The sequence below is a fragment of the Hippoglossus stenolepis genome, chromosome 24, assembly GCF_022539355.2.
Source record: "Hippoglossus stenolepis isolate QCI-W04-F060 chromosome 24, HSTE1.2, whole genome shotgun sequence".
Lineage (NCBI taxonomy): Eukaryota > Metazoa > Chordata > Actinopteri > Pleuronectiformes > Pleuronectidae > Hippoglossus > Hippoglossus stenolepis.
Genome location: NC_061506.1, coordinates 6,190,965 through 6,217,873, shown reverse-complemented (window position 1 = coordinate 6,217,873; position 26,909 = coordinate 6,190,965). Strand labels below are relative to the sequence as shown.

At 43.3% G+C, this 26,909-nt stretch overlaps 4 protein-coding genes across 5 annotated transcripts; 3 read left to right on the top strand and 1 right to left on the bottom strand.

Moving 5' to 3' along the window:
• The first annotated feature begins 22 nt into the window (after positions 1-22).
• Positions 23-4,713, top strand: atg3 (autophagy related 3). Of its 2 annotated transcripts, none has more exons than XM_035150356.2 (12): positions 23-218; positions 472-513; positions 609-658; positions 1,174-1,244; positions 1,369-1,476; positions 1,606-1,649; positions 1,805-1,895; positions 1,988-2,022; positions 2,111-2,263; positions 2,358-2,485; positions 2,877-2,945; positions 3,112-4,713. In XM_035150356.2, exons 1-12 carry the CDS (start codon positions 147-149, stop codon positions 3,191-3,193), a joined length of 945 nt encoding a protein of 314 aa, XP_035006247.1. In that variant the 5' UTR covers positions 23-146; the 3' UTR covers positions 3,194-4,713. The 2 variants fall into 2 exon arrangements, with proteins under 2 accessions (XP_035006247.1, XP_035006246.1); XM_035150355.2 differs by having other exon boundaries at positions 1,597-1,649.
• Positions 4,714-5,235: 522 nt separating this feature from the next.
• Positions 5,236-11,198, top strand: slc19a2 (solute carrier family 19 member 2). The gene is made up of 6 exons (XM_035150269.2): positions 5,236-5,471; positions 6,822-7,382; positions 7,484-7,730; positions 7,924-8,116; positions 8,651-8,792; positions 9,174-11,198. Exons 1-6 carry the CDS (start codon positions 5,349-5,351, stop codon positions 9,339-9,341), a joined length of 1,434 nt encoding a protein of 477 aa, XP_035006160.1. The 5' UTR covers positions 5,236-5,348; the 3' UTR covers positions 9,342-11,198.
• A 331-nt stretch (positions 11,199-11,529) lies between these two features.
• arl6ip6 (ADP-ribosylation factor-like 6 interacting protein 6) lies at positions 11,530-13,290 on the bottom strand. Its single transcript, XM_035150271.2, has 4 exons — positions 13,007-13,290; positions 12,389-12,442; positions 12,039-12,171; positions 11,530-11,923 (listed from the first exon to the last, which is right to left on the bottom strand). Exons 1-4 carry the CDS (start codon positions 13,191-13,193, stop codon positions 11,830-11,832), a joined length of 468 nt encoding a protein of 155 aa, XP_035006162.1. The 5' UTR covers positions 13,194-13,290; the 3' UTR covers positions 11,530-11,829.
• A 586-nt stretch (positions 13,291-13,876) lies between these two features.
• arhgap1 (Rho GTPase activating protein 1) lies at positions 13,877-26,233 on the top strand. Its single transcript, XM_035150270.2, has 13 exons — positions 13,877-13,998; positions 18,204-18,447; positions 18,837-18,935; positions 19,128-19,215; positions 19,993-20,124; positions 20,260-20,346; positions 21,280-21,378; positions 21,565-21,672; positions 21,882-21,958; positions 22,062-22,139; positions 22,248-22,376; positions 22,746-22,849; positions 22,932-26,233. The coding sequence occupies exons 2-13, from the start codon at positions 18,324-18,326 to the stop codon at positions 23,097-23,099; spliced, it is 1,293 nt and encodes a 430-aa protein (XP_035006161.1). The 5' UTR covers positions 13,877-13,998; positions 18,204-18,323; the 3' UTR covers positions 23,100-26,233.
• Positions 26,234-26,909: the final 676 nt, after the last annotated feature.

Sequence of the window (26,909 nt, the reverse complement as noted above, 5' to 3'; positions counted from 1 at the left end):
TCATGTGATCTCGCTTCTCCAGGCACACACACACACACTCTCTGCTCGTGAAGGCAGCCATGGCCAAATAAGTGAAACGACACTGTGAAGGTTTATCGTCTCGAGAAGGAGGAACGTCGGCTTGGTCCCGCGGGAGGCTGCGGAAGATGCAGAACGTCATCAACACGGTGAAAGGCACCGCGCTGGGAGTGGCGGAGTTCCTCACCCCGGTGCTGAAGGTAAACCCAGCAGCCCTGCAGCAGCTAGCTTGTTGATAGGTGGTGGCTGGTGGGAGCTGTCAGGAACGCGGCAGCAGTAACACGCCTCACACCGCTTGTTTGTGTCGCTGTCATTCGGGATCAGGAGCTAATGGGTTGATCCCGCTGATTGTGTCCCGTCAATGCGACACCACGAAACCTCTGTTGACAGTCAGGTGCTAATGTTGCAACTCGCCTCTGATGTGCTTTTTGGTTTTTTGGTTTTTAATCACAGGAGTCGAAATTCAAAGAGACCGGAGTCATCACACCAGAGGAGGTGAGGACATATGTGGTTTTTTAGTGGCTTCACCCATCACACAGCTCATCAGGAAGTGTAATTCATATGTGTGGTCACTTCTGTTTGTGTGCTAGTTCGTTGCAGCTGGAGATCACCTGGTTCACCATTGCCCCACATGGAAGTGGTGAGTTTCCCTTCCGTACATAGTTTGAATTCAACATGGCTTGTTTGTTCCCCTTCTGATGAGGATGACTTTCAAATATCTGGTGGTCTAAACTTTGCTCCTCTCACACTTAAACAGTTGTGGGTTCATTTTAAAGCCAGTGCTTTTCAGTAACAACACTAGAATGGCCCTCAGTCGAGCACATACCTCTACCAAGGCCCACAATTCCCCTTAAATTCAATCAACAGCTCTAAATTACACACACAGATATCAATCCCCTCAAGATTCACACTCAATTCTCTGACAAATCGACACAAATGTGGTAAATTGCCCTATAAATCATTTCAATGTCAAAGAAAGTGGTAATCTGGATCCATAACAAAGTTTATCGAGTTTTTCCCTGACACCATACTGCATCCCTACCAAGTGAACAAACGCAGATGAACACACAACATCCTTGGCAGAGGTAACGACGAGCACCAAACCTATGGCCGGAGAAATAATAATAATATGTTCCTGATTCCATCTCTCTGTAGGGCCGCAGGAGAAGAGGTGAAGGTGAAGCCATATTTGCCGCAGGATAAACAGTTTCTCCTGACACGCAATGGTAAGAGGTGGATTTGTTTTCTGATTCTTCTGTCACTTGTGAATTGAAGACTGTCCCCTTTTACTTTTTCACATTCTGTGTTCAACCCCTCGTCCCTGTGTGCTCACTCTGTTCGTGGTTTCAGTTCCCTGTTACAAGCGTTGTAAACAGATGGAGTATTCAGACGAGCTGGAAATGATCATAGAGGAGGATGATGGAGACGGGGGATGGGTGGACACTTACCACAACTCAGGTCGGACTCAATATCTTTGTCAATATCCATACTTTACATTACATTGTTATTGGTTGGAAGACTTAATGCATTATTACACAATTTGTATTACAAGTTTCTAAAGATGATCCGTTTCATAAGGTTTGTTAGGAGCCACAGAAGCTGTACGAGAAATTTCCTTGGATAATAATAAGGTATGATGTCTGTATTTTTTGTGTTGAAATCAATGTGAAACCCAAAGCTTCCAAATGTACAGAATTCACTTTCTTGGTCGTCTCAAAATGATTTCTGACCTTTTTATTTGACCCAAATCTACAAACGGGTTCCTTTTTAATATGATTTCCTGCAGGACAGGAATATGAACGCCAAATCTGCAGCACGCGTTGCTAATGATGATGACGACGAAGATGAAGATGGAGAAGAAGCAGCAGACATGGAAGGTATTCATATCTCACTCACATCCTGGCAGTAATGAAGCAACCTGACACAGGCTGCAGTGCAACTCATGACGTCCTTCACGTTGTCTTTTCAGAATACGAGGAAAGCGGCCTGTTGGAAACAGATGAGGTGATGTTCTGCAGCACGTCATGTGTCTTGTGATGTTATGTCTGTGATCATCAGTCCGACTGATACTTGACAATTTGCTCGTGTGCAGGCGACCCTGGACACCAGCAAAATGGTAGAAACAAAACCCAAAGCAGACCCTGGGAATGAAGACGACATCCTTCAGACTAGAACATATGACCTGTACATCACATACGATAAATACTACCAGACCCCTCGACTCTGGCTGTTTGGATATGATGAAGTATGTATCTGGTGGGACTTCAGATAGTAAGTAACTAAGAAAGTAATGTCTTACTTAAGAGGAAACTCTTTGGCTCTGTTGCGGTGTCTCCCAGGACAGGCAACCGCTGAGTGTAGAACAGATGTACGAGGACATCAGCCAGGATCACGTGAAGAAGACGGTCACCATCGAGAACCACCCGCACCTTCCTCCACCTGCCATGTGCTCTGTCCACCCCTGCAGGTGAGACACTTTTGGTTTCACCATCATTATTGTGGGTTTTATGTCGATCCAGTGCGTTTTCTGGAATCTGCAAACACCCTGGTGGATCCAGGCTTTTTTGTCATTGTGAGATAGGGCATTTAAAACCATTTTTTTTTCATTTTGTAAGACAATAATTCGTGGATTGGATGAGAAAACCCCAGGCATATTTAGGGAAGTGATATTTGTGCGATTTGGTGCAGATCCAAATAACAAATCTGTATCTAGTTTCACTTAAATGCTGTTTCATAAGGGAATTGTTGACTCTTTAAGTAACTATTCAGTCTGAAACTGTGACTGTGTTAATAAAAATGTTATTTCCACCCTTATCAGAAACACTTTGAGAAGAACCTGACTTAAGTTTTCCTTTCAGACATGCTGAAGTGATGAAAAAGATCATCGAGACAGTGGCAGAAGGCGGAGGAGAGCTCGGCGTGCACATGTATCCTTTTCATACGAATAACCTTTGACATATGCAACAATTCTGGTTGATGGTTATTAAGATAGAGGGCACCCTTTATGGAATTTGTATGTTTGTAATTCTAGTTTCTCAGGTGTTGTAACTTTGTTCCATGTTCCCACGTGTTTCTCTTAACTGTGACTTTCAGGTATCTTCTGATTTTCCTCAAATTCGTTCAGGCCGTCATTCCCACAATAGAATATGACTACACGAGACACTTCACCATGTAGCTTCATCAGCGTGCCGCTTCATCTGTTTTAACATCTTGTACATGGGGGAAAAGATGGGAGATTGTGTATGGGGTCTGCTCGGGTTGCTGCTGGTGTGTGGAGTGTTTGTGTTGCTCTGAGAGACTTTGTGTGGGCGCAGGACACAGGGAACGTTCAAGGCATGTTTCTGTTAAAGGAACAGTCCGATGTTTTCGGGACACAGGCTTGTTTTCCATTAAAAAAAGTCAGAGAAGGAGATTAATATAAGTTCCATCAGTTTGTGTCCAGTACAGAGATGGGTGTGTTTTGTCTAAACAGTTTCATGTTGTCTTTTTACTTAACGTAATTAAAAAATCAACAAATTTGGATATATTTGTTTGAGTTCTTACTTTGTGTTCTTCCCACTTTTGTGTATAAAGCTGACTAGACTAACCACATCCTAAACGTATCTCCGTACCAGACACAGAGAGATGAGACTAACATCCATCTTGTCACCTGACTCTGCTTTAAGACTCCAGACAAGGCTGTGTCCTTAAAGCCGGCTTGTTCCTCTGATATTTCTCTGCAGGTTTAAGGTTGTGACCACCGCACCAAGATCGTGTTAAGAAGATTACAAAACTCACCCCATTCCGCACTTATACTTCCCTGCTTCAGAAAAACGAATGAGCCCTGGTTGTTCAAAGTGTCTGTCCATTGAGTTTGCTTTTGCGGGCCAATTAACACAGAGCAATGTGAGCATTAACTTTGCTGCATCCAAATGATGAATGTAAGTCCAGTACCCCTTTTGCTTTTAGCTCTGTGTTTGGTCTCCACCGCCTCCTGAAGGAATTGTCTGCTGCTTGGAAGGTGGTGGACACTGGCTGTTTAAGACAATTTTCCCAAAAGATGATGCTGTCAGATATATTAATATATATATACATTGTATCTGACAGCAGCATTGATGAAAGATTCATGATTATTGACCGTTGCTCCCATGCTTTACTGCAGTGATTATTATTGCTTTCATTCTTATGGTCTTTGCAGGATTCATGTCATCAGCCCCTCTCATGCCAGTTTGTCTTAAATCTTCATTCTCTGAATGTGGCGACGGACGGTTTACTCAGCTCTGCAGCTTGTGTCGGATCAATGAGACATTTTTTTCAGCCCTGCTTGTACAAGTGTGAAGAATCACCCATGACTGTGTCTGTGTGAAGGTTGACTGTGACCTCGGATGTGCTGCACTTTCACAAAACAACCAGATTTGTCAGTGGACATCTGTAAACCCTTCAATGAATTTCTTGGGCTGTGTCGTTCATCAGATTGTGGATTATAATCTGCATTTGGCTCATTACAGTGACATGTTTCTTACAGAACTTACTCAACTAAATACAATAATAAGCTTCAGTGATTCCTGCTTTTATTTCCTTGTCTGTTGGTGGGATAGAATACTCTCTCTGTACCGTCTGTTGCTCCAGTGTCCAGATCTAACATGCTCAGTGGTAACACATTTTAAACTAATGCACATTTATCAATAAAGAGTTTCCCAAATATTGTATACAGAAGGTTGTCTCTGCATTTATTTATTGGGATGTAAAATCCTCTAGTTCCTACTCGTCGCCATATCTCCTTCATAATAAACACATAGATCTTAGGTATATGCAAAACGTATTTCTACATTTATTCATTTGTTTATTTCTGCATTTCTACATTTATCAATTAATTTCTACATTATTCAGTTATTCCTTCATGTCCGCCTTCTTGAACTAAATACCTACTCTGACAGGCAGCAGCGTCAAAATCTGTGCAGTGATTTAACTGGCAGCCAGTGAAGGGATGCAAGGATTGGGTGTAACAAACATAATGAACAAAGCGGGGAATTAATATCAGGAATAAAAAGGCGAAAAGCTAAATATTACATTAGAAAGTGTGTTAAGAAAAACATCAAGGAACATACACCATCTTCTAATGAACTACTTAACAGACACAGGAATAAAGAAAATCATTTAATTCCAACTCCAGCATCTAAAATATAAGAATGGCTTCCCCTTCCATATCGAACCAGAGGGGGGCGGTGGTGCGCCTTACAGACTCACGTCACTTCCACCAGAGAAGAAGAAGCAGAGAAGTGCGCGTGTTGTGGTTGCCCTGAGCATGAGTAGCAGTGAGTGTGTGAGTGTGGAGGTCGCGCTCGCCCGACATGTCTGTCCTCTACCCGACTCTCCTGCTGTGCGCGTACGGCTTCTTCTCCAACCTGCGGCCGTCGGAGCCCTTCCTCACCGCCTACCTGATGGGGCCGGACCAGAACCTGACGGAGAGCCAGGTCAGTAGCATCGTCTCGAAACCTACTGACGCAACAACGCTCCTGTCTGTGTCCACACAGGAAGGACGATCCCCAGGTTGTGCGCCTCAGTTAATAGTCGTGTTAAAGGTTCAGTGGTAGAGTTTAGGGACCTCTAGTGGGCAATCAATCAATCAATCAATCAATCCACTTTTAGCTGTCTAGCCCATATTGACGAATCACAGTTTGTCTCATAGGACTTCACAAGGTGGGACATCCTCTGTCCTTAACCCCTTAACAAGATTCAGGAAAACACGTAGAGACCTCCAAGAGAGAGCCACATGTGAGGGGTCCCTCTCCCAGAACGGACAGAAGTCCACTAGATGCCCCCTGTAATGGAGAACATCAGCAAAATAAGAGTCTTTACAGTTTGTAATAAAAGAAATACTTCAACGGAATATCTTCAAATTTGGACTTAAAGATAAGATATTGGTGGTCAAAGGTCAAGGTGACCTCTTAAAACATGTTTTTTTTTATGACATAACCTGAGAATTTATACGCTCATTATGACACAGTTTAACAATTTGTTGAAATGACGAAGGGATGACATTTTATTTAGAAAAGGTCGAAAGTCAACTTCACTGTGGCATCTCGATGTTCTGCAAAAAAACACTTAATCGGCCGTCACTCAGGAAACAAAGGGGAGATTGTGACCGTACATCCTGTCACCGAGCAGGTTGGCAGAGGCTGCGGTTCTGGTTTCTTGTTTCGCCACATCTAGATCCGCTTGTGTCAGAGCTCGAGTTGCCTTGCGCAGAAAAATCCCCCAGGAACACAAGGCTCAGATCCGTTGGAATTTCCTCGTTAATCCTTCTTATAATAAGCTCCATCAGCTTAATAGAGGAGGCCGGGTAAAATCATTCAAGAGGAGAAGAATTTGCCCAGAATGACCGTGCTAAGATAAATCACTGGCCTGTATCTGTGTTTTGTGTGGCATCCAAAATCGTGGAAAATTGGATCAAAGACAAAGTTCCAGGAAGTGAAGAAAGTGGTTCAAGTTTCTAGCGTCATCAAACTTTTTTTCTCTATAAAGGGAAGGAGAAGGTTTCTTTGTTGTCCCGTCCAGTTACAGTTTGCCACAGGGACATGTTATCATGTACAGACCCTAACATACAAATTGCTTTCCCACACAGCTGAGTGCAAAATCTCTATGTATGCAGATGAAGGACAAAAACTGAAGACGGGATGTAGGGATTAGCTGTTCCTAAACACACAGTTAAAACTGATAGAGGGAGGGTTGGGGAGGTTGGACGAACTCTCCGACCTCCCCACACTTCTACGATGGCTGACCCTGAGTTCTAACCACTGTAAATCTTTATCTGTTTTCTCCAGATCGTCAGTGAAATATATCCAGTATGGACGTATTCCTACCTGGCGTTGCTGTTCCCCGTGTTCCTGGCCACTGACTACCTCTGTTATAAGCCTGTACTGGTCCTGCAGGCCATTAGCTTGGTGGTTACCTATGTCATGCTGCTGAAGACGCAGGGCCTGTTGGCCATGCAGCTCCTGGAGTTTTTCTTTGGGCTGGCAACGGCCTCGGAGGTGGCCTACTACTCTTACATCTACAGCGTGGTTGAGCCAGCACACTACCAGAGAGTGACGGGCTACTGCCGCAGCGTTGCCTTGTTTGGATCGGCCGCGGGGTCTCTGATCGGACAGCTTCTGCTTTCCGTGGCCAAAGCTCATCTGCGCCACCTCGTCATTGTCACTCTGGCATCGGCCGCCGTGGCGTTTGTTGCTCCCTGGTTTCTACCAATGCCCAAGAGGAGCTTGTTCTTCCACAAGAGCTCAGCAGCAGCAGAGAAGAGGCCGCGCAGCAGCAGCACGCCCCTCATGGTGAAGGCGGAGGAATTGGAGAGCAAAGTGCCTCTGAACAGCCGTGATGACTCCACGGTGAGAGACAAACTGCTTTGATCAGGTTAAATCAGGGTCATGATGCATCTGTTCAAATGTGACTCGCTCGCTCTGTTTTACATCCACCTCTTTCTGAGCAGATATCCAGGTCCTCTGAGGCAGAAAGCCAGAGCAGCGGTCTTGTGGAGGTGATGCAAATGCTGTTCGCCGATTTCCTGGAGTGCTACAAGTGTCGCCCCCTGCTTGCCTGGTCGGTGTGGTGGGCTCTGGCCACGTGTGGCTACTTCCAGGTCGTCAACTATGCTCAGCCACTGTGGGAGAACATTCGTCCATCCAAGGACTATGAAATCTACAACGGCTATGTGGAGACACTGTCCACTCTGTTAGGTGAGGCTGCTTTCGGCTGCCACTTTGTGAGAATCTAAACTCGCCAGCTTTGTCTGCGGCTCAATTGAGTCGACAAATTGCCGACAGATACATTTACTCTCAAGTGTATAGAACAGATTTCAGACTTGGAAGCAGTCACATGTGTCTGCAGCGATGTGTGAGTGAACAGTATCTAACAGCTGCTCTCTTACAGGGGCTCTGGCAGCTCTGCTGGTGGGCTACCTACCGATATGCTGGGCTCTGTGGGGCGAGCTGGTTCTGTGCGTCCTCTCCCTGCTGATGGCTACGTGTGTGTTTGTCATGGACACACTGAGGCAAATCTGGCTGTGTTACGCCTCATACATCCTCTTCAGAGCCACGTACATGCTGCTAATCACAGTGGCCACGTGAGTGCATAGAAAACACACAAACACAGTTGTGATTAATCTGAAACTATTGTGTGCGTGTGAAGGTGAGGCATCGGACATCTGTAAACTCCGACTGGGTTATAGCAACATTGTTGGCAACAAGGAATGACGACATCTTAGAGGAAGTGATTAGAGTAAAGGGAAGAGAGAATCTTGTATAACTTAAAAACAAACCTATAATGTCTCATTCATCCATTGTGAATATGATCTGGTTTGAAAAGTGTGGGAAAGCTGAATCACCCCGCCAACCAAAAACAAACATGAGCTTAGACAAATATCGGGCTGCAGGATGATGAGGGATCATGATGTTCTTCCTCTGAGTTTTTCCTCTTGTGTATTAGGTTGAGGGAGGATTTGGATGTCAGAGGTCGTACTCACCAGAACCAACATTTACTTCAGTGCTTTTCTTTCACTGTCATTTTCTAAACTGCTGTATAAATCAAGAAAAGACTCGTCCATAGATCTAACCTGTAAACCCTCCTCGTGATGTTTTACTGTGCTCTGACCCTTCAGATATCAGATTGCAGCCAGTCTCAGCACGCAGCGGTACGCCCTGGTGTTTGGAGTCAACACCTTCATGGCTCTCCTGCTGCAGTCTCTGCTCACGTTCGTGGTGGTGGACTCGGCCGGCCTCGGCCTCGACATCTTCACTCAGGTGAGGAAGTAGAAGCCCGGCCCCCAAATATAGGCTCATCGCTTTCGTTTTAATGCTTTTGATGGAAAGTATAATTTTTTTTTAATTCTGCATCATTTGGTCCTGCTCACAAATCTTTTTTTTTTCTTTCACTCTGTTTTTAACTTTATTTATTTTATTTGAAGTAAGAGTGGTTTACGTTGAATAGTCTTCAAACTATTTATATGTCACAGTTTAATTTGCTCAAGCATCGGTGGTAGAAATAGTCTTCAGAGGGGAACTTCTTACTTTTATACTTTGAGAACATTTCAGAGCCTGTACTGTTATACTTTTACTTGAGTAAAGAATGTGTGTACTTTTTCTACCTCTGGGACTGATGGTTGCCTTGTTTCCTTCCCTCAGTTCCTCATCTATGGCGGCTACTTTGCAGTCATTTCCACAGTCTTCCTCATCGCTGGCCTTTTCAGACTTGCCTCCAGGAGGCGCTGCGAGCAGGACGTCATGGCCAACAGCCGAGCAGAAACGGAGTCGGACTCTCCTCCCATCAGCGATGCGTGCTCCAGCAGATAAAACATAATCAAACTGGCGCAGTAAAGCACCAAAGCAGAGAGATCGCATTGACTCACAGGGTGAGCATTAACTCTTCAGCTGCACTGTAGTAGAAAGTAGAGACTAAAACCTACAGTCTGTAACGACTGCAGGCTACTCACTGTTTCTTTACCTACACTTATTTAAACACTTCTGGCCACTAGGGGCCAGGGGAGCGTAGAACAATCTGACAGTCACAGCCGAAGCAAATTATTGTGATGGACTCTTGTGTGTAGAGGACGACAAACAGACGTGGTGGCCCCCCCCAAAAGTGAAGCCAAAGAATCTCGATCGCCACCTGATGGCTGGCTGCAGTATTGGTCTTAAATCCTGGCTCCTCCATGTTAGTGGAGGGGACATGGACCAGACGAAAGAAAGTACTCGTCAAAGAGATTTTTCCCAAAGATGGTTTCTGTCAGTTTAGGTAGTCATTACCACACCGACACTTATCAAGTGTTCATGTGACCTTTAAATTTGGTTTTGATTAGTTATTTGATGATCTAAAATCATCTCTCAGCCCAGGCTCCATGCCTTATGTCGTCTATCTTTATATACAGCCTATGGTACGTAGTGGGATCGTTATGTCTGAGGTGGCTGCTGCTGGTTACTCTGTTAATACTTGATAGCACTTAGACTAAACACAGAAAAGGTGTAGTGAGCATATTAACGCACAAACGTCATAACATTGAATGTGATCATCAGGTGACACCACTTTACAGATGGACAGGAATCCATTTCTGTGCTTTTCCTTATTGAAGCTGATGCCTTAGACTTGATGAACTGAACTAAAGAACAGATATGAATGGTACTTTGTTACTACTACTTAGCTGTGTTAAATCTTATACCAGCCAAAAGATATGCTTCTATTTTTCTATTTATTATTTTCTCCTTATAACTTATAGATTGAGTATTGTTTTGTCAATGATAAGTATAGGCACTGATAAGCTGTATCAGGCTTATCTATATGTACTGTACTACACAATACTGATGAGGCCTGGAATGTTCCCTTCTCAACCATACCTTTTTAATACTGTTTATGGGCCTGTTCATGTGAGGTGCTCGGTTCCGTTGAAAGACGAGTTGCTGTGTTTTGAAGAAGTGCCTCAAAAGGTCAAAGAATACCTGGAGCTGCTTCCTTTCTGCAAAATATATTCAGGAACGTTTTCAGGGCACGAGAAGATACATTTCTTGAATATAAAGTTGCGACCAAATCGCTGCCTCGAATCAACTGAATGAATTTTGAAGAAATTAACATACGGCCAAATCGTGTGTGTGTGTGTGTGTGTGTGTGTGTGTGTGTGTGTGTTCTCTTCTGGCCAAATGTTATGTTTTCTTTTTATTCATGTCAATATAAAATCCTGCTAGAAGAGTTGGATTTACAACTTAATAACTCTCACTGCTGTAGAAAAAACATGGTTTGTTTTGTAGTTAAATGACAATGTGAAGTGAGGACACTGTTTGCCTGGTCAGTGAAAAGACCCAGAATACATGATGATGATGATATGAATAATGATAATTCTTATTATTAAGGCTTCACTATAATGTTGGGAATTAATGTATTGTTGTTTGAACATGTGTTCTCCTACCAAGAAAATACTGTATCCATGCAGTTGAAATGAAATACTACAAGTACAACTACGATAGTGTTACTTTGAGTCAAAGTGGTTGGAAACACACATTTGTCATTAATGCTAAGCAGCTGAATGTGTTCATTCTGTGTTTCCTGGATAACTTGTGGTCACATATTTGTGTGCCCCCACTAAAAAGTTTATACTTGAAAAATTAAAAGTTGATGTCTATGCAATACTTATCACAAATAAACTTTTCTAATGTTCTCTATAAGTGTTTGTTTTCATTGTCTTTCTTATTTTAATCATAAGTATTTTATGTTTTCAACAAAGAAGCTTGTTGGAATTAAAGTAAAATTCTGTGTTGGGTACATGAGACACGTCAGGGAATTTAATAACAATTTAGTTCCATGCTGCTAAAGTACAGGGAATTTAAATACAGTGAAGGTCAAGCTTATTAATGTCAGATTTATTATTAGTTTATCTCCAGATTTATCCCAAGCTGTTATTACTGCAGCCCCTCTGAGGACAAGCTGTTTTATACTGCCACCTGATGGAGATGGTGACATCTTTTTTTGATACAAAGGCACTCTTGCTGTGGAAAAATTTAAAAGCCTTTATTAGTGTGGCTAATGCATGGTACACCTAAAAAAATACACATACACATTGCAGCACACTGGTCTTTATCGTGGGGTAAAGAAAAAGACTTATATGGGCCTGATAGATACATAAATGAATGTAGAAATACATCAATATGAAATGTAATTAAATATAGAAATATGCATAAATAACATATTTCACAACCTAACTGAATGCTTGTTATTTTTTATTTATATATCTTCAAGTTGCTTATGTAATCCTGCAGACTTACAGAAGCACAAACAAAAGAAACAGTGTGTGTGTCAGGTGAGGATCCAGAAGACGGTGAGCATGGCCATGATGCCGTTGAGGCCGACAGCACCATAACCCACTTGAAATCCATGGCCAGATTCATCTCTATGAGGAAACACAGAAAGGCAAGGCAGTTTTCACCATGATGTCATCATCTGCTGGTTACCAGTGAGTTCAAACACAAGGGACCACACCACACACTCATCTGACACACTGTTACCTGAGGGGCGCCAGTGACAGTGGTGACAGGAACCCCGTGCCCGGCTGGTACGAGTCCAGGTAGGTGAGAGTCCACGAGAAGACACAGCAGATGCATCCAACGACTACTGACAGCACAAGGATGCTCCAGAAACCTGCACACACACACACACACACACACCAACAAATGCTTTTTATAAATGATTAATAAAGTTATTTTCAAAGCAAAATAGCAACGCACCATCAAATTGGTTAAAATCTGTATTTATTTTTGTTATCCCAACTTCAGCCCTTTATTACTGATAGAGGATTATAGGGTGACTTCATGTAACTACGTGGAGATGACAGAGAGAGAGACGTCCTGATACTCACCCAGGATTCTCTCTTCAGTCCCGTCCTCTCCTCTCACTCTCCCTGCCCGCAGCTCTGAAACAGTCACACTCAGTCAGTGTCCCGAGTGACAAGCAGCAGCAGCAAAGCAAAACATCATTCTCATAAACCTGATAAATATCACTGTTAGAGCGTTTGGGGTCATTTCATGACATAAACAAACCCCGTAGTACAGACAGTATTAAAATTTAGCTCGGGCGAATTTAACAGTCACTGCCATTCCGAGAATAGACTTTTCATATGGGATACCAGTAATTACATATATATTTTGTAGGTTTTATAGATTTATATTGTGCCAACTTATGTCTGTTAATGTTGAACCTTTTAAAGTTTTTATTGTTCCTTATATTTTGAAAATTGGAAGGTTTTAATGTTCTTTATTTAAATGTAATCATGTAAGTGAAACATTTGAATTTAAAAACACTTCCTACCCAAGAGTATTTATAACATAACATTGACTAATGTTGTTTGAGGCCCCCCCCCTGGGAACTTTTGCTTGGGGCCCCAATAGCCAAGAAAAACTTCCACAAAGTTACTTGATAGTTATTAAAAGTTTAAGTTTCCACAGGATTGTGTGAGTGAGACACGAAAACGCGTTACCTTTCAGTATGGGGTAGATGAAGGCGCACAAGCAACCGACAGCGGACACACACGCCGCGGAGCCCAGGACGGACAGGGCGACCACGGACCAACGTCTGGGGCCGGGCCGGTGGGGGAGCGGCCGATCCGCGGCCCCTGACCCGACCCTCCCGCCGGGTCCCACGGAGGAAGAGCCTGGATGTTCCATTTCTTTTAAAAACCTCCGTGTTCCGCTGCAGATCCGAGTCAGGAACTCCTCTCACTTTCTGCTCTTCCCATATTCAGGCGGCACTTCCGCACTCAGAAATGTCCCTCGGGCTGTTCCGTATGTGTAGTTCTACTTTATTTATTTATTTATTATACCAGGCGCTTAGGTAAAGGGTTAAGGTCAAATACAACACAAAAAATAACAACAACACAACGTAGATTAATACACACAAAAGCCCCAAAAGAGAAGGAAATAATATCATAATGTGTGTAATAATTTGACGTCAGATTAGATTTAACTTTACTGCCATTACATATATTACAAGTAAAATGAAATGCAGTACAAAGCCAGGACATTTTATACATGTATCCTCTTTGGTGCTCTAAAATACATCAAACACATATGTATAAATACATAAATTGCCTGTTTCATTACCAAACTGTATGTATTAAATTTTATGTATTTAAGTATTTATTTTAAAATTTACTTATTAATTCATATATTGTCAAGTTGTTTATTTAGTTTATTTTATTTGATAAATTATTGGTGGATTCATATTTTAATTTGTGTCGCTTCATCCCCCTCAAACGACCACGAGAGGGCGCTAGAAATCTTCTACGTGCTTTTATTTTGACACGCACAGCACAAGGGGTCGTAAACAGAAGTGCGTGCGCTTATTTTGAAAAAAGAACCGGAAAAGGCGTTGACGCAGTCGGTTGTTGTCAGTGGCGCTGCCGGAAGTCCCACAGCGAGCAGAGACGCCACAAAGCCCGAAGACCGACCGCGGAGCACCGACGCTTTCACGGTAAATAAAACGCGGTGACTGCGCCGTGAGTTCGATGCTGGCGCCGAGGAAGCTCGGTGGGGTCTGGGTCTGAGGAACCGCCAGCAGCGGGTCCTGCTCGCGTGTGTGTCCGCTGACAGTCGTGTGTCACGGGGCTCGTCCGCCGCGATAACATCGGTGTGTTCCGCTGCGGAGATGCGCTCTTAGCTTAGCGTCTCTCCCAGTGTTTCTCTGTTTAGCTGCGAGCTTCACCACGAACACACAAACACACACACACACACACACACACACACACACACACACACATAGTGCTTCAATGAACCGGGCGAGCTTGCTAATGTGCTTTAGGCTAGTGGAGTTAGCACGCTGACAGTTAAACAGATTTCTGGGAAAGTTACCTGTTACCCACTTGTTGCTTTTACCTGCCGACACCTCAGCTCGTGTGTGTGGGCAGCGATCGGCGAAACTATATTAAAACCATTTTAATATATGTCCCATTTTACCAGTAAACACAGTTGATTACATCCGAAGGCCCCACTTTCAAATGCCCGGTTACACTGGAACCCTCCCATTTGTTCTGTCAATAATCTCCCACTGTGCGGTTTGATAATGTGGGGTTTAATGTGACTGAACAGGCGGATGCATACATGCACAGTAGCTACATTTCCCACTGATCGCTGTAGAAACACAAACTGGGACCAGTAACATCTCATACCTCGAAGGCAGCGGTGACCTTTAAGGTCAGGAGAAGCAGGCTTGTGATTGGACGGAGATCATGAGTGAAGGGCTGTCGACACCAATCAGGAAATCCAAATATAACGTCATACCTCGGTCTCAAATGGATTATATGGATGTTTCTCAGCCAGGAAACAGTTTTTCTACAAACTGAAAGGCAAAGGGAGGGAGAGGGTCGTCCACTAACCAGAGGGTTGGTGGTTCGATTCCCCGGCTCCTCCAGTCTGCATGCCGGATTGTCCTTGGCAAGATCCGGTGTATGAATGGTGTGATAGAACAAGCTGATCGTGAGCTGCGTATTGAAGTGCTGTGTGCATGAATGCAACTTGTTAAGTGCTTTGATAAGACTGGACTATATAAATACAGTCTATTGACAGAAAGCATGTGTGTATGTGTGTGTGTGAGTGACAGCTGCTGCATTAGAAGGTAACACTGAACATGGTATTGTCGTATGTGTGATTTGTGATCGTGCCTAGTGAAGCAGCAGTGTCACGAAGATGGGTAGGATGGAGGGTGCAGTGTTCCAGATGTGGAAATGATACAGTAACAACTTCCCTGTTTCTCTTGCTTACTTTGATCTTTGTGCAGGAAGTGATTGTAGGGGAGGAGGGGGGGGTGTCTGCAGTATAATTTTTACTGGGTACCAGTGTTCAACCCCCCTGGAGGACACTAAGCTGCTTTCCTCTGCTGCTCTGCAGTGCTGTGATAGAGAGGAGAAATGAAGGGGGGCAGGGTGCTGCTGCTGCTGCCTAGCCTTCTATAAACTGCTCATATGTATACACACAATGGCTGTGTGTGTGTGTGTGTGTGTGTGTGTGTGTGTGTGTGTGTGTGTGTGTGTGTGTGTGTGTGTGTGTGTGTGTGTGTGTGTGTGTGTATTGCACCATGATCCTTCAACGCTGACACCTATAGACAGGTGTTGTGGCTGGGCGTGGGTGGGGAAGCACCGGATGCTGTACAGCTCCACTGCTGCAAATCCTCCAGAAAGCAAACGCACTGTTTTACTGTTTGTCTGATTCTCTGTCTACTGGGATGTGAGTTTTAAATCGTAGATATGAGAATGGTTGGATTGTAGCTAACCGGCGAACAACTTGAACTTATTTAGATGTCAGTATGCTGACCGACTGGCTCAACAGCTAACTGGATGACTGTCTCCCTGACTGAATGTGTGACATCAGTCATAACGCATGACTTTGTTGGGTGGTTTTAAATCTGCCTGACTTGAAGCAAACAGTATGAGGCTTGCAAAAAAAACCCAGCCGAGATTGTTTGTCTAACAAATCAATAATAATCAGGTTAATTAGTTTATCAATTCATGTCAATGGATTGGATGATAATGGGTTCAATCGACATTCACTCCCGTGTCGAATGATTTGCAGTATACACAGGTTTTTTATCGACTCCGATTGACGGTGATGGAAACGTCACACCCGGGTGAACAAGCTAATTTCCTCTATTTTATTTAGCACATTGAACTTTAAGGTGCTGGGGCGTAAATATCCATTTTTACATCTTAGGAACAATGTGCAGCAGCTTTTTTTGTGTGTGTTAAAGATGTATAAGTCTCATTTGATAGCGACATCAATTAGGGCTACAGCTAATAATTCTACCAAGTGATTGATATGTCAATGAATTGTTTCATCATTAAATGATCAGAAAATGTTTAAAAATGTGCACCACAGTGTTTGAAACAGAGGTGATGATGCACGAATGTTGTTTGAATGTTCAGTCACATAAAAGCACGACGAGGCCTCAGCGGGCTCCGTTCACTGATGCAAATCACGAGATGTGGATGAAATGTCTGCAAAAAAATAGCAAGTGACCTTTTCAAATCCGATCGTCTTGCCACTATTTTTGCTGAATTGGCTTCATGGTATCAGCCTGATGGCCGATAATGAAAAGAGAGACATTTGTTTCATATGTGGTGCCGGTTAATTTCTCTTTTCAGATATGAAGAGTAAGTGTTGAGCTAATGCACGACCACAGATGAGCTCAGAGTCCGGTGGCACGTCCTCGGCCCTCTGACCTCAACTGGTTGACCTGCTTTCGGGTGCACGGTTCAGGAACACACTAAGCAAGAAAACAGGAACCTATCATCCAAAAAGCCTAAGCAACGTCGTGTGTGTGTGTGTGTGTGTGTGTGTGTGTGTGTGTGTGTGCGTGTGCGTTGGTCAGCTGCAATAGGCTGATTGTGCCCGTTGGTTAGTAGCAATATTTATTTAAAGCAACATGCTGTCATCCAGCATAACATCACAGAGCAGAGAGAGAACAGAGGCCGTGTGTGTGTGTGTGTGTGTGTGTGTGTGTGTGTGTGTGTGTGTGTGTGTGTGTGTGTGTGTGTGTGTGTGTGTGTGTGTGTGTGTGTGTGTGTGTGTGTGTGTGTGTGTGTGTGTGTGTGTGTGTGTGTGTGTGAGATCGAGAGAGAATACAGGGTGAATAAGTGGGGGCTGGGCCAAAGGAGCTAGTGTGAGTAAGCGGGGAGCGTTAATATGTGAGAGGAGGCAGAGAGATGCAGTCATTAACTGGAAGCAGATACATGATGCTGCTCAGTCAGTGGAGCTGCTGGAGGCAGTACTGGAACATAAACCATAGTGATCCCAGCTATACCCAGTATCCAGCAGAGTGTATACAGTGAATAAACATAAGCATTAAGTAGCTCCTTGGAAGACATTATATTGAAGTGCAGGAAGTCGGAATTTTAATGGTTTCTTTTGACTGAGTCCAAATAGTCTCCCATTGACGTTGTCACTAATGGTGCTGATGCTGCACAGCTTCTAAAGGGTCTGATTTGCTCTTAACATATATAAATAGCTCTTGTTATTATTAACAGTGGTCTTAATTAAGTTTCAATGGTATGTGTTGATTGTTTATTTATGCTTGGGATGACTTCATCTAAGCACATTTAATTGTAACTGCACGAGAGAGAGAAACACAGATGGAGCCCCCCCGGCTGCATGAATCAGTTTTAGAAAAATAGATGTGATTGGCCAACCCTGATTGTTTCAATAAGCAAAATGATATCCTCAGCAGTTTATCCAATCATCCAATTCCAGATGTTTTCTGCATCATTATATTAATATTTCCCATAAAATCAACATGACAGATTTTTTAAATTAGAAATGAAAGCTATGACGTAGTTGTGTTTCCACACACTGCGACTTTACACTGAGAATATGTATTGCCTGAGTACCACAGTGACTAGTCCGCTGTGTGGGTTTCCAGTTTCTCAGCTCTCTCTGTTCTTCATTCCTTACATAACTATATCTGTTATTTAGCTTGTGAATGACGGAGGAGGACACTCTGATGGTGTCAAGCAGAGAGGGTCCTGAAGTATGTTCTGTTATCTCCATATTTAAATGATATTTCAGCTCTCCTCTCCTCTCTCTCTTGAAATTGCATATTTGCATTGATAATATAATCATGTAAATAAATGACCCATCACAGCAGCTTGTGAACTGTCAGCTGACCCGACGTCTCTCTGTCTCTTGCAGGACTCTGGCTGCTGCTGTGTGGAAGTTGCCGCTTTGTGCGATTTTGTGCGTCTGAGGCGTCCCTGTTGAGCGTGTGTGTGTGCGACTTGGTGCGTGTAGCGCCGTTCTGCAGCGTGCGCGATGTCTTCAGAGCTGCTGGTGGATTTCGGAGATGACCCTGCGACTGCACAGCTCGGACAGCTGAAGCTGGCCACGATAGAGGACCAGCAGTGGCCCACCGATGAGTCGACTCTCAGCAAGTCAGGTGAGAGCGATTTGTGAGCACGCATCACGAGTTTGTGGATCTCATGTGGAGTCGATGGTTCCTGAATAGTTTTATTCATAAAATCACATTCCTTTTATGTGCAGATCAGCACGCCAGACACTTTAGATTTACACAAGTGTGTCTGAGTTAGCTATCCACTCTCTCTATCACCATATACTTGAGAAAGCACATTAATAGAAAGTTCTCCCTTCACTTCTCTCGATGCATCGCTCTGTGTCAACCCCATAACAAAAAATACAATGGGAGGAAGCACTTAGCAGTAAGCTTCCCAATGACGTAAGGCAAATAAGATATACTTGCACACAGAATTAAATGATATCTACTGTTTGTTGTTCATGCGTGTGTATTGGTGTGTGCGTGTGTTTCAGAGACGGACCTGTCCCAGCGCTTTGACAGTGGCTCTCCCCACCTGCCCTGGGACCATCCCTTCTATGACATCGCCCGGCATCAGATCATTGAAGTGGCAGGTCAGTCCTCACAAAGCTCGTCTGATGGTTTTTCTGTCAGTTGTTTGGCTCCTCTCTTCGTTCTCGTCTGTGACATTAGTCTTCCACCAATATTTCTTCAGACTAAAACTTCCTCATTTTTTTTTACAAGTATGAACATCTTTAAAGAGTCAATACAAGTGACGTTGAATCCATGTGTCCGTGTGTCTGTAGGTGATGATAACTTTGGCAGGAAGGTGATAGTGTTTAACGCCTGCAGGATGCCCCCACAGCATCAGCTGGACCATCACAAGCTGCTGATGTAAGTATTAATGTGACCTCAACTGCTGTAGATGTTCACTTTGCTTGAGTTGGTGCTGTAGTTTACAGTAAAGTATGTTTTGTCTCATTAATCATGGTAAAAAAGCGTGAAATGAAAAAAGCTGAGCTAAGATCTTGCAGAATTGCATTTGCACAATAACTAGCATCAGCTGTTAGTGAGAGAGTGTAGGTTTCCTTAATTCAGGAAGTATCAGTGCTGGGAAATATTTTTTAAAAGACATAAATATATATAAAAAAGTGATTATCAAGCTTCTATAGCTGATTGCTTCTCTCCATGGACTCGAGCAGTCGACAACTCCAAGTATACAATACCCATGTACGTCAGAGCCCATTAGCAAAATGCTTGATATTGAATAACAGCAGAATAACTTCACGTGACTCCTGTGACTTTGAATGCTTCTTGCACGAGGCCCGATGAGTCCTGCTCTTCCACTGTGTAACAGGTCTATAGCAGAAAGGAGATGTTGGGATTAACCTGCTACAAGCACCAAATAACATTACAGGTTATTAAAAGTCACTGGTTTGACTCAGATCAGTGATATTTTGGTTACACAAACTGCTGGCTCACCATGACACAATCACATGACTCAGTGAGGAGAATGTTTCTCTGTCGTCTTCAAAGTGAACAGTTTTTCTAAGTATCTCAATTCCATAAAAGGAAGCAAAAGTGCTACTTCAGCTTTTTTTTTCTCTCCCTACAGTGATGTTTTCTAACCACATTTTGGTGAATAACAATACATTTGTTGTATTCTTGCAGGTATCTCAAAGGAACACTGGACCAGTACGTGGAAAGTGACTACACTCTGATCTATTTCCATCATGGGCTGACCAGTGAAAACAAACCGTCTCTCAGCTGGCTACGAGATGCGTACAGGGAGTTTGACAGAAAGTGAGCTGAATAGCGTCACTGGACTTGGCACCAACACATCATAATCATAACGACACAACCGCGTTACACAGCTCCACTGATCTCCACTGTCTGTACGGCACCTTTGATCCGAGTATCTGCTGTCTGTGATTTCAGGTACAAGAAGAACATCAAGGCTCTGTACATTGTCCATCCCACCATGTTCATCAAGACTCTGCTGATCCTCTTCAAACCTCTCATCAGGTTCTTCTATTTTTTTTACAAATGACTCAACATGTTTTTGAAGCTGATGTTAACACCTCATTTAGCTATGACTTGCTGGTGTAGGTGTCATTTTAACCTTATGAGCCGTTATTAGTTTCAGACAAATAAGTCGTGATGAGACTGGCCTGGGTTTTTGTGATCAGACTACCACTACCAGGATTAAAATGAAACCACTGAAATCATTAACTTGCAAACCAAATGGCAGCGCTATTTCTCTAGCTTTGTGGTTGTAGACTTCTGTTTTTCCTCCTGTACCTTGTTCTGTGAGCAGATTATTCTTGTGAAACTTGTGAGAGTTCTTTAGAAGATTACAACACACAAGCTGTTGTATAACAATCGGTGTCTGGTCAAGTGGTGTCGACATTCAAGAAGCATTCGCAGGCCTTCTCACATAATTCTTCCTGTGTGGGTGATTGTGAAGTACAGATACCACAGATACTAAGTCTTGTTTTGAGCACAGTGTGAATAAGATGTATATAAAAATAATCTAACATCAGATCTCACCCTGATGACACTTTGCTGCCCTTGGCTTCTGCTGCTGTTGCCTGTGATTAAGTTATTAATTATTAATAGTTAAAAAAAAGTGCCTGTTTGGCCGATCACCCAGCGGAAATAAAAATGTCTTCTAAATCCCATTAATAATGCACTATACTCATAAAACGTGAGGATGCCTTAGCTGCTGTCACTTTACTTTGAATTGAGAACACGCTCATTTCTTATGGATGTGAGGCAACTTCATGAACAGAAGGGACAAAGTCACTAACATGGTTCTAGTACCATCTAGTGGCAGCTGTAGAAAACTACAGAAGCAATCGATTCTTTGGATATGTGGATTATTTCCGTTTAAAAGTCATTCTCCAACCGAAACTAGCATCTTTTCAACAACCGGTCTCTGTTTCTCCCCCTGTGCAGTTTTAAGTTTGGCAGGAAGATCAACTACGTGAGCTATCTGAGCGAGCTGGAGGACGTGGTGAAGTGTGAGCAGCTGCTCATTCCAGCACGCGTCAAAGAGTGAGTGCTGAAGTAGGAAATTATACACAGGGAATATTTCCATTTGCATTCTGTACATTTAATCACATTATGAATGGTAATATTTCTTCTATGTCTTGTTGTTATACATTTCCATCCAGAAATAGAACTTGGTTTACTTACTTCAAATCCAAAGCACCTAATAATCTAGCATGGTCTCTGTGGCAGGTACGACAACAAGCTGAGAGCGTCTCTGAAGCCGAGCGCTCAGCCTCCCATGTCCCCTCCTCGCAGCCCTCCGCTCCCCAACCAGGTGTTTGGGGTGCCACTTGCATTGTAAGTCCCGGAATGTGTTTGGTCTGACTGTCCGATTCTGCTCTGGCAGATTTCACTCACCTCTGCCTGTGTATGTGTGCGCGTGTGTGTGTGTGTGTGTGTGTGTGTGTGTGTGTGTGTGTGTGTGTGTGTGTGTGTGTGTGTGTGTGTGTGTGTGTGTGTGTGTGTGTGTGTGTGTGTGTGTGTGTGTGTGTGTGTGTGTGTGTCAGGCTCAGACAGAATAGTCCAGACGGTGATTCAATTCCTGTGGTGATGAGAGACACAATAGGTTTTCTATCAGAGCAAGGTAAGTTTGGTTGTTGTGCTAGACACACATTCATAGTCGACTATACTAAATTGATCCCTCGGTAAGAACCACCTTTTTTACCCTGTGTGTGTTTGTTTGTCAGGTTTGGAGATCGAGGGGATCTTCAGACGGTCGGCCAACGTCACTCTGGTGAAGGAGGTCCAGCTCAAATACAACTCAGGTAGGACTAGCAGGCATGTTTATCTTGATTTGTGGTGATGATAGACTAAGACAATTTCTTTTCGGATGGTGTTTCTTTTCTTACTGCACGTGTTTGCGTGTCTTGTAGGTGCGCTGGTGAATTTCAGAGAGATTGAAGACGTCCACTTGGCTGCTGTGATTCTGAAAACGTTCCTGAGGGAGCTGCCCGAGCCCCTGCTGACCTACCAGCTCTACAACGACATTGTCAACTTTGCCAGTACGTTCAAACAAGTTTTGATGCACCCTTTACACTGTAGGTACATGGATTATCTATTTATCCTGAGGGAAATTCCCATTGTAGCAACGGACATAGGACCAAGAGATAAATTACCTACTTTCATAAGATACAATTAAATGCATCAACATTTGTGCAGTTAAGAAATATGTGAATTGAAGGTGTGAACAGGTAGTTTTCAATTCACAGATAGAGGAAGTTGTACATAGTATAAAAAGGAAACGAACACTGACACACGCAGAGGGAAGAGAATCACAAAAACCTCATTCCTCCCTGTGACCTGGGTTCTGACTGTTCCACATCTGAAATGAGCTACAACTCAGAATGGTGTTTGTGCTTGGTGTTGTGCAGCTGTGCCCAGTGACAACCAGGTGACGGCTCTGAAGACGCTGGTCGAGTCCCTGCCAGAGGAAAACCACACGTCGCTGCGATACCTCATCACGTTCCTAGCACAGGTACAGCTCCTGTTCTCCAGAGCCTCTCAGGCCTGTGTGTCAGACTGTTACCAGCAACAACAACTTGTGTGTGTGTGTTCAGGTGTCAGCCAACAGCGAGGTGAATAAGATGACCAACAGCAACCTGGCTGTGGTGTTCGGTCCCAACCTGCTCTGGGGGCGGGACAACGCCATGTCACTGAGCGCCATCGGGCCGATCAACAACTTCACCAGAACCCTGCTGGACCAACAGCATCTGATCTTCACCTAAACCAGCACACCACTGGGACCCGCCTTCTCATACAGCATTTAGTCGGACCAATCAGCAGCTTCATCAGGGTACTTCCCCCATCAGCAGCACTTAGATACAAAAACCACTTCATCTGCTTTTCAATTAAAATACCATCAAATACTTTCATAATATCCTGCAATAGCCTTCATTTAGTCTCTGACTGTTCTTCCCAGTCTGATTGGCCCATTTGCAGTCATGTGGCCGTGTCAAGCTTGTGATGCCATTTCCATGAGCCTCCCTGCATGAGTGGCTGGAAATGGAACACGCATTAGACCAGCCAATCAGATGGGGCCTGTTTGACTGACAGAGACGACAACTGACACAGTGGCTTTCCAGTGATTTTACTGTTGCACTTACTTAAAGTCTCACAGGTCATGGCAGCAGAGGCCATGATGTCCTGGATACGAATCCCTTCCACCAATCTCCAAACCACCGCATCCATGTTGTACATTTCCCAGAATGCAGCTTATTGAAATCTCTTATCAGCCCCTGTCTAGTAAACCTGCACTTTGAAACCACAGTATTCCCCCAGTTCACAACACAGACTTTCCGTTATAAATCTGATTATGAAGCACTGAGATAACCCCGAAGAGTACACGGCCCTGACACTCTGTCGTCTCAAACATTCACAGACAGGTTCACACACGTTTTCCAACCTGCTGGGAATGTTTGAACGGTGTTTTCATTATGGACCAAACAACACAATAGTTTGTGTGTTATTAGTTAAATTAGATTGTAATGTGTTCAGACATTTTCCTGTCGCGATATTACATATTCCTGAATCTACCACCTCCTCCTCACCCCCAACCCACCCTTCAGAACCCCCACTACTAAATACTAATGCATGTGTTTGTACCTGTTTTCATGTGTTTCTCAGGCCCGACCTGAACCCAGTGTGGCTCGTCCTCTTTTATCTCTGTAGGGAGATTACTAGCGACTGGACTTAGACCTCCTCAGTCTCTGTGTATATGTGCTGTGCTGTGTTGTGCTGTCAATCTTCCTGCCTGCTCCTTTCTAACAAAACAAAAAAAAATGGCCTCCAGCTTCACAGAAAGACACAGAGAGCCGGGTGGTAATATATATAAATAATGATAATGAGAGAATGCAGGTTTTGAACCTTTTATGATCCCAGAGTGAAGAGAGGAGCGAGTCTCAGGTTAACTTCTAACTCGGTGAACTTGGTACCAAACGTTGTGTGTGGACAATCTATGAAACGCTGTAATGAAGTGGAGCAGAGTGTTCAAGCTCAAACCCAGATTTGTGGACGTAGTTTGGGTGTCAGAGGACTCACTGCTGTTCTGTTCTATATCCTGCTTCTTCATAGCTCTTTCCTTACTATATTTGATTCAGTATTAATAAGAAGATCTTTGACTTTCCCGCTGCCGCAACATAACACTGACTTAACTCGTCGTAGCTCGTCACAGGAGCTGTTTTGTGTTTTAATGGTACTGGATAAACAGCTGACACATCTCCACAGAATGAAATTCAACATTCAGTAGCACAAACACAGAAAGTACAGGACCTTCATTTACCTCAAGTGGCAGAAAGAACCAGTTCTTTACTTTCCAGTTAACGACAAAACAACACCTCCACTTCGATGTGTTGTTTAAATACACAAACACATTTCCTCACCACTTACTCCACTAATGCTCGTTTTTCTTAAGTTAAATTAGCAATTTTTCACAGTCAAAAGTATTTTCTATATTATTGCCTTCAAGTGTGGCAACTTTGCAGGAGGAACTGAGGTACATTGTGTAGGTCAGTGAAGAGCAGGGTATGAACACAATTCATCACAAAATGGAGCGACACAAAGTTTTTTGATAATTGAGACAGATAATATTTAGTCCTTTAAAACTCTTTATCTAGGGCAGCTCTTCCCCTTCTGTACCATCCTATCATGTAGCATTCAGTGCAGATGTAACCAGGGATTTGTGGGTATTGAAGTCTAAAGCATTTTAAAGTATGACACGTTAGTAGTCTCCAGGAGCTGCTGCGTGTCTGATACGGGCTCATGCACCTGATACACTGACAGTGGTCGTGTGTGAGTTATTGTCGTTAGTTGTCTTTTATTCTGGCTGCCATCTTAAGTCGTGCTGCATCGCCGCTGTGCATTCTGGATCTTTTTAGTCCCTTCATATAGCTGAGGAAAATATTTCCCATGAGGGAAGTCGCTGGTGGGAGTTGTGAGGTATTTTTGCTCTGTATTTGCCTTATGTTGTGGTTGATGGTGCACAGCTGATGTATGATGGTATGTGGGCATGTGCTCTCTCTTCAAAACAATATCAATAATAATCACAAGATAACTTTGATCAATAGCAATGTAACAAATCAATATAGTTGTTATGCCTTGTGCCAAGCAGCTCCTTAAGAAGAGACAACCTTGACTCAGGAGCAAAAATCTGTCTTTTATCCAAGTAATACAATAATGTGGCATTTATTTGATTGGAACACTAATATTGCTCTACTTGCCAGTCGTCATTTAAAGAGGAATTCCAGTAATTTCGAACCTGGGCCCCCATGTTTGTAAATGTATGTAATGTGTGTAAATGAAAGGTACTTACAAAAAGCTTTGGGGAAACTGCGACAGTCGACAGAATCGCCACTAAGAGTCTTTGCTAAGAGTCTGGTCCTCTTCTGCTCTCTCTCTCCTCGTTTGTGCTTCAATTTGTAGGAACTCTTCTTCCGTTTCTTCTGGTTTAAACAAGTTGGGAAGATTGTTGAAGTCAGAGGCTTCATTGACGTTGTCCACGTCCGAAAAGGATTCCGCTTCTCTCAGTAAAATCCAAACTCCTCTCAACCTAAGTGAGACTTCTCATTGCTGTTGCCGGACTCGTAGCAAAGACCCCAAAATAATAATTAGTAATTTGTCTCCACCATATCTAAGAGAGACACGCCTGGTTGTACTCTGAGGTGCATCATCAAGCTTTATACTTACTCGTCATTCCGTTTCCAAAGCCTTAATTTCAAGACCATTTCCCGCCGCCTGTCTCCAAAGTGAGCTCATCCAAAGCTTTGCATTCTGTGTCAAATTCAAACAATTATTCAGGTTTGAGGAGCTCGGTGTACTTTGTTGTTGAGGAGTGAGTGTGTTTATATATATATATATATATATATATATATATATATATATATATATATATATATATAAAAAACTTTGGCTGCAAGTCCCAGGAACAGAACCGTCACCTATTTGCCCTTTTGGACCCTGATCACTTTATTCCTGCGGTTTTGTGTGGAGACTCAAAGGGGCCAAACACTATCGTTGTCCTCTATGTCGTCGGTGGTGAAAACCCTTGCAGTGAGTAAATACTAGTGTTGTAACGTTATGGTTGTTATGATGCGACGTGACTGAAATCATCATCAGGTCTGAGATACAGTTTGACTGAAGCTGAAAAAAAATCTCAACTGTTTAACCTGTTGTATCTCCCGGTCGTGTCAATGCCGTGATGGTAATCGACAGGCTATTGGTGTATATATGGGTGTGTGTGTGCAAGTGTGTATTTGTGTGTAATTCATATGGACCCAGCACATTTGAAAATATGTTGGGGTTTAAATGTATAGCTAAAAAAAACTAGGGCTCTGTATAAGGTGTGTGTGAGTGTGTGTGTGTGTGTGTGAGTGCATGAGAAAGACAAACTATGTTCTTTTTTGTGTGTGATTTGTATGATTTGAAAAAACAAGCAAAAAAAACAAGATGAACCCAAAACAACTCGTTAAAATTTGACAACTTGGAGGTACAGTTTTATTATTTGACAATGTGTCTCTCTGTGTGTGTGTGTGTCTGTGTGT

What these genes read in the sequence shown, in the direction of transcription:
- slc19a2 (XM_035150269.2), top strand. Translation starts at nt 5,349, where the DNA reads ATGTCTGTCCTCTACCCGACTCTCCTGCTGTGCGCGTACGGCTTCTTC. An exon ending in AGAACCTGACGGAGAGCCAG is followed by an intron (nt 5,472 to 6,821) that starts GTCAGTAGCATC and finishes TGTTTTCTCCAG; the next exon opens with ATCGTCAGTGAAATATATCC. An exon ending in CTGCTAATCACAGTGGCCAC is followed by an intron (nt 8,117 to 8,650) that starts GTGAGTGCATAG and finishes CTGACCCTTCAG; the next exon opens with ATATCAGATTGCAGCCAGTC.
- arl6ip6 (XM_035150271.2), bottom strand. Translation starts at nt 13,193, where the DNA reads ATGGAACATCCAGGCTCTTCCTCCGTGGGACCCGGCGGGAGGGTCGGG. An exon ending in CATCTACCCCATACTGAAAG is followed by an intron (nt 12,443 to 13,006) that starts GTAACGCGTTTT and finishes TGACTGTTTCAG; the next exon opens with AGCTGCGGGCAGGGAGAGTG. An exon ending in CTGTCACTGGCGCCCCTCAG is followed by an intron (nt 11,924 to 12,038) that starts GTAACAGTGTGT and finishes GTTTCCTCATAG; the next exon opens with AGATGAATCTGGCCATGGAT.
- atg3 (XM_035150355.2), top strand. Translation starts at nt 147, where the DNA reads ATGCAGAACGTCATCAACACGGTGAAAGGCACCGCGCTGGGAGTGGCG. An exon ending in GAGTCATCACACCAGAGGAG is followed by an intron (nt 514 to 608) that starts GTGAGGACATAT and finishes TTTGTGTGCTAG; the next exon opens with TTCGTTGCAGCTGGAGATCA. An exon ending in GCCTGTTGGAAACAGATGAG is followed by an intron (nt 2,023 to 2,110) that starts GTGATGTTCTGC and finishes GCTCGTGTGCAG; the next exon opens with GCGACCCTGGACACCAGCAA.
- arhgap1 (XM_035150270.2), top strand. Translation starts at nt 18,324, where the DNA reads ATGTCTTCAGAGCTGCTGGTGGATTTCGGAGATGACCCTGCGACTGCA. An exon ending in GACCATCACAAGCTGCTGAT is followed by an intron (nt 19,216 to 19,992) that starts GTAAGTATTAAT and finishes GTATTCTTGCAG; the next exon opens with GTATCTCAAAGGAACACTGG. An exon ending in CTCTTCAAACCTCTCATCAG is followed by an intron (nt 20,347 to 21,279) that starts GTTCTTCTATTT and finishes CCCCCTGTGCAG; the next exon opens with TTTTAAGTTTGGCAGGAAGA.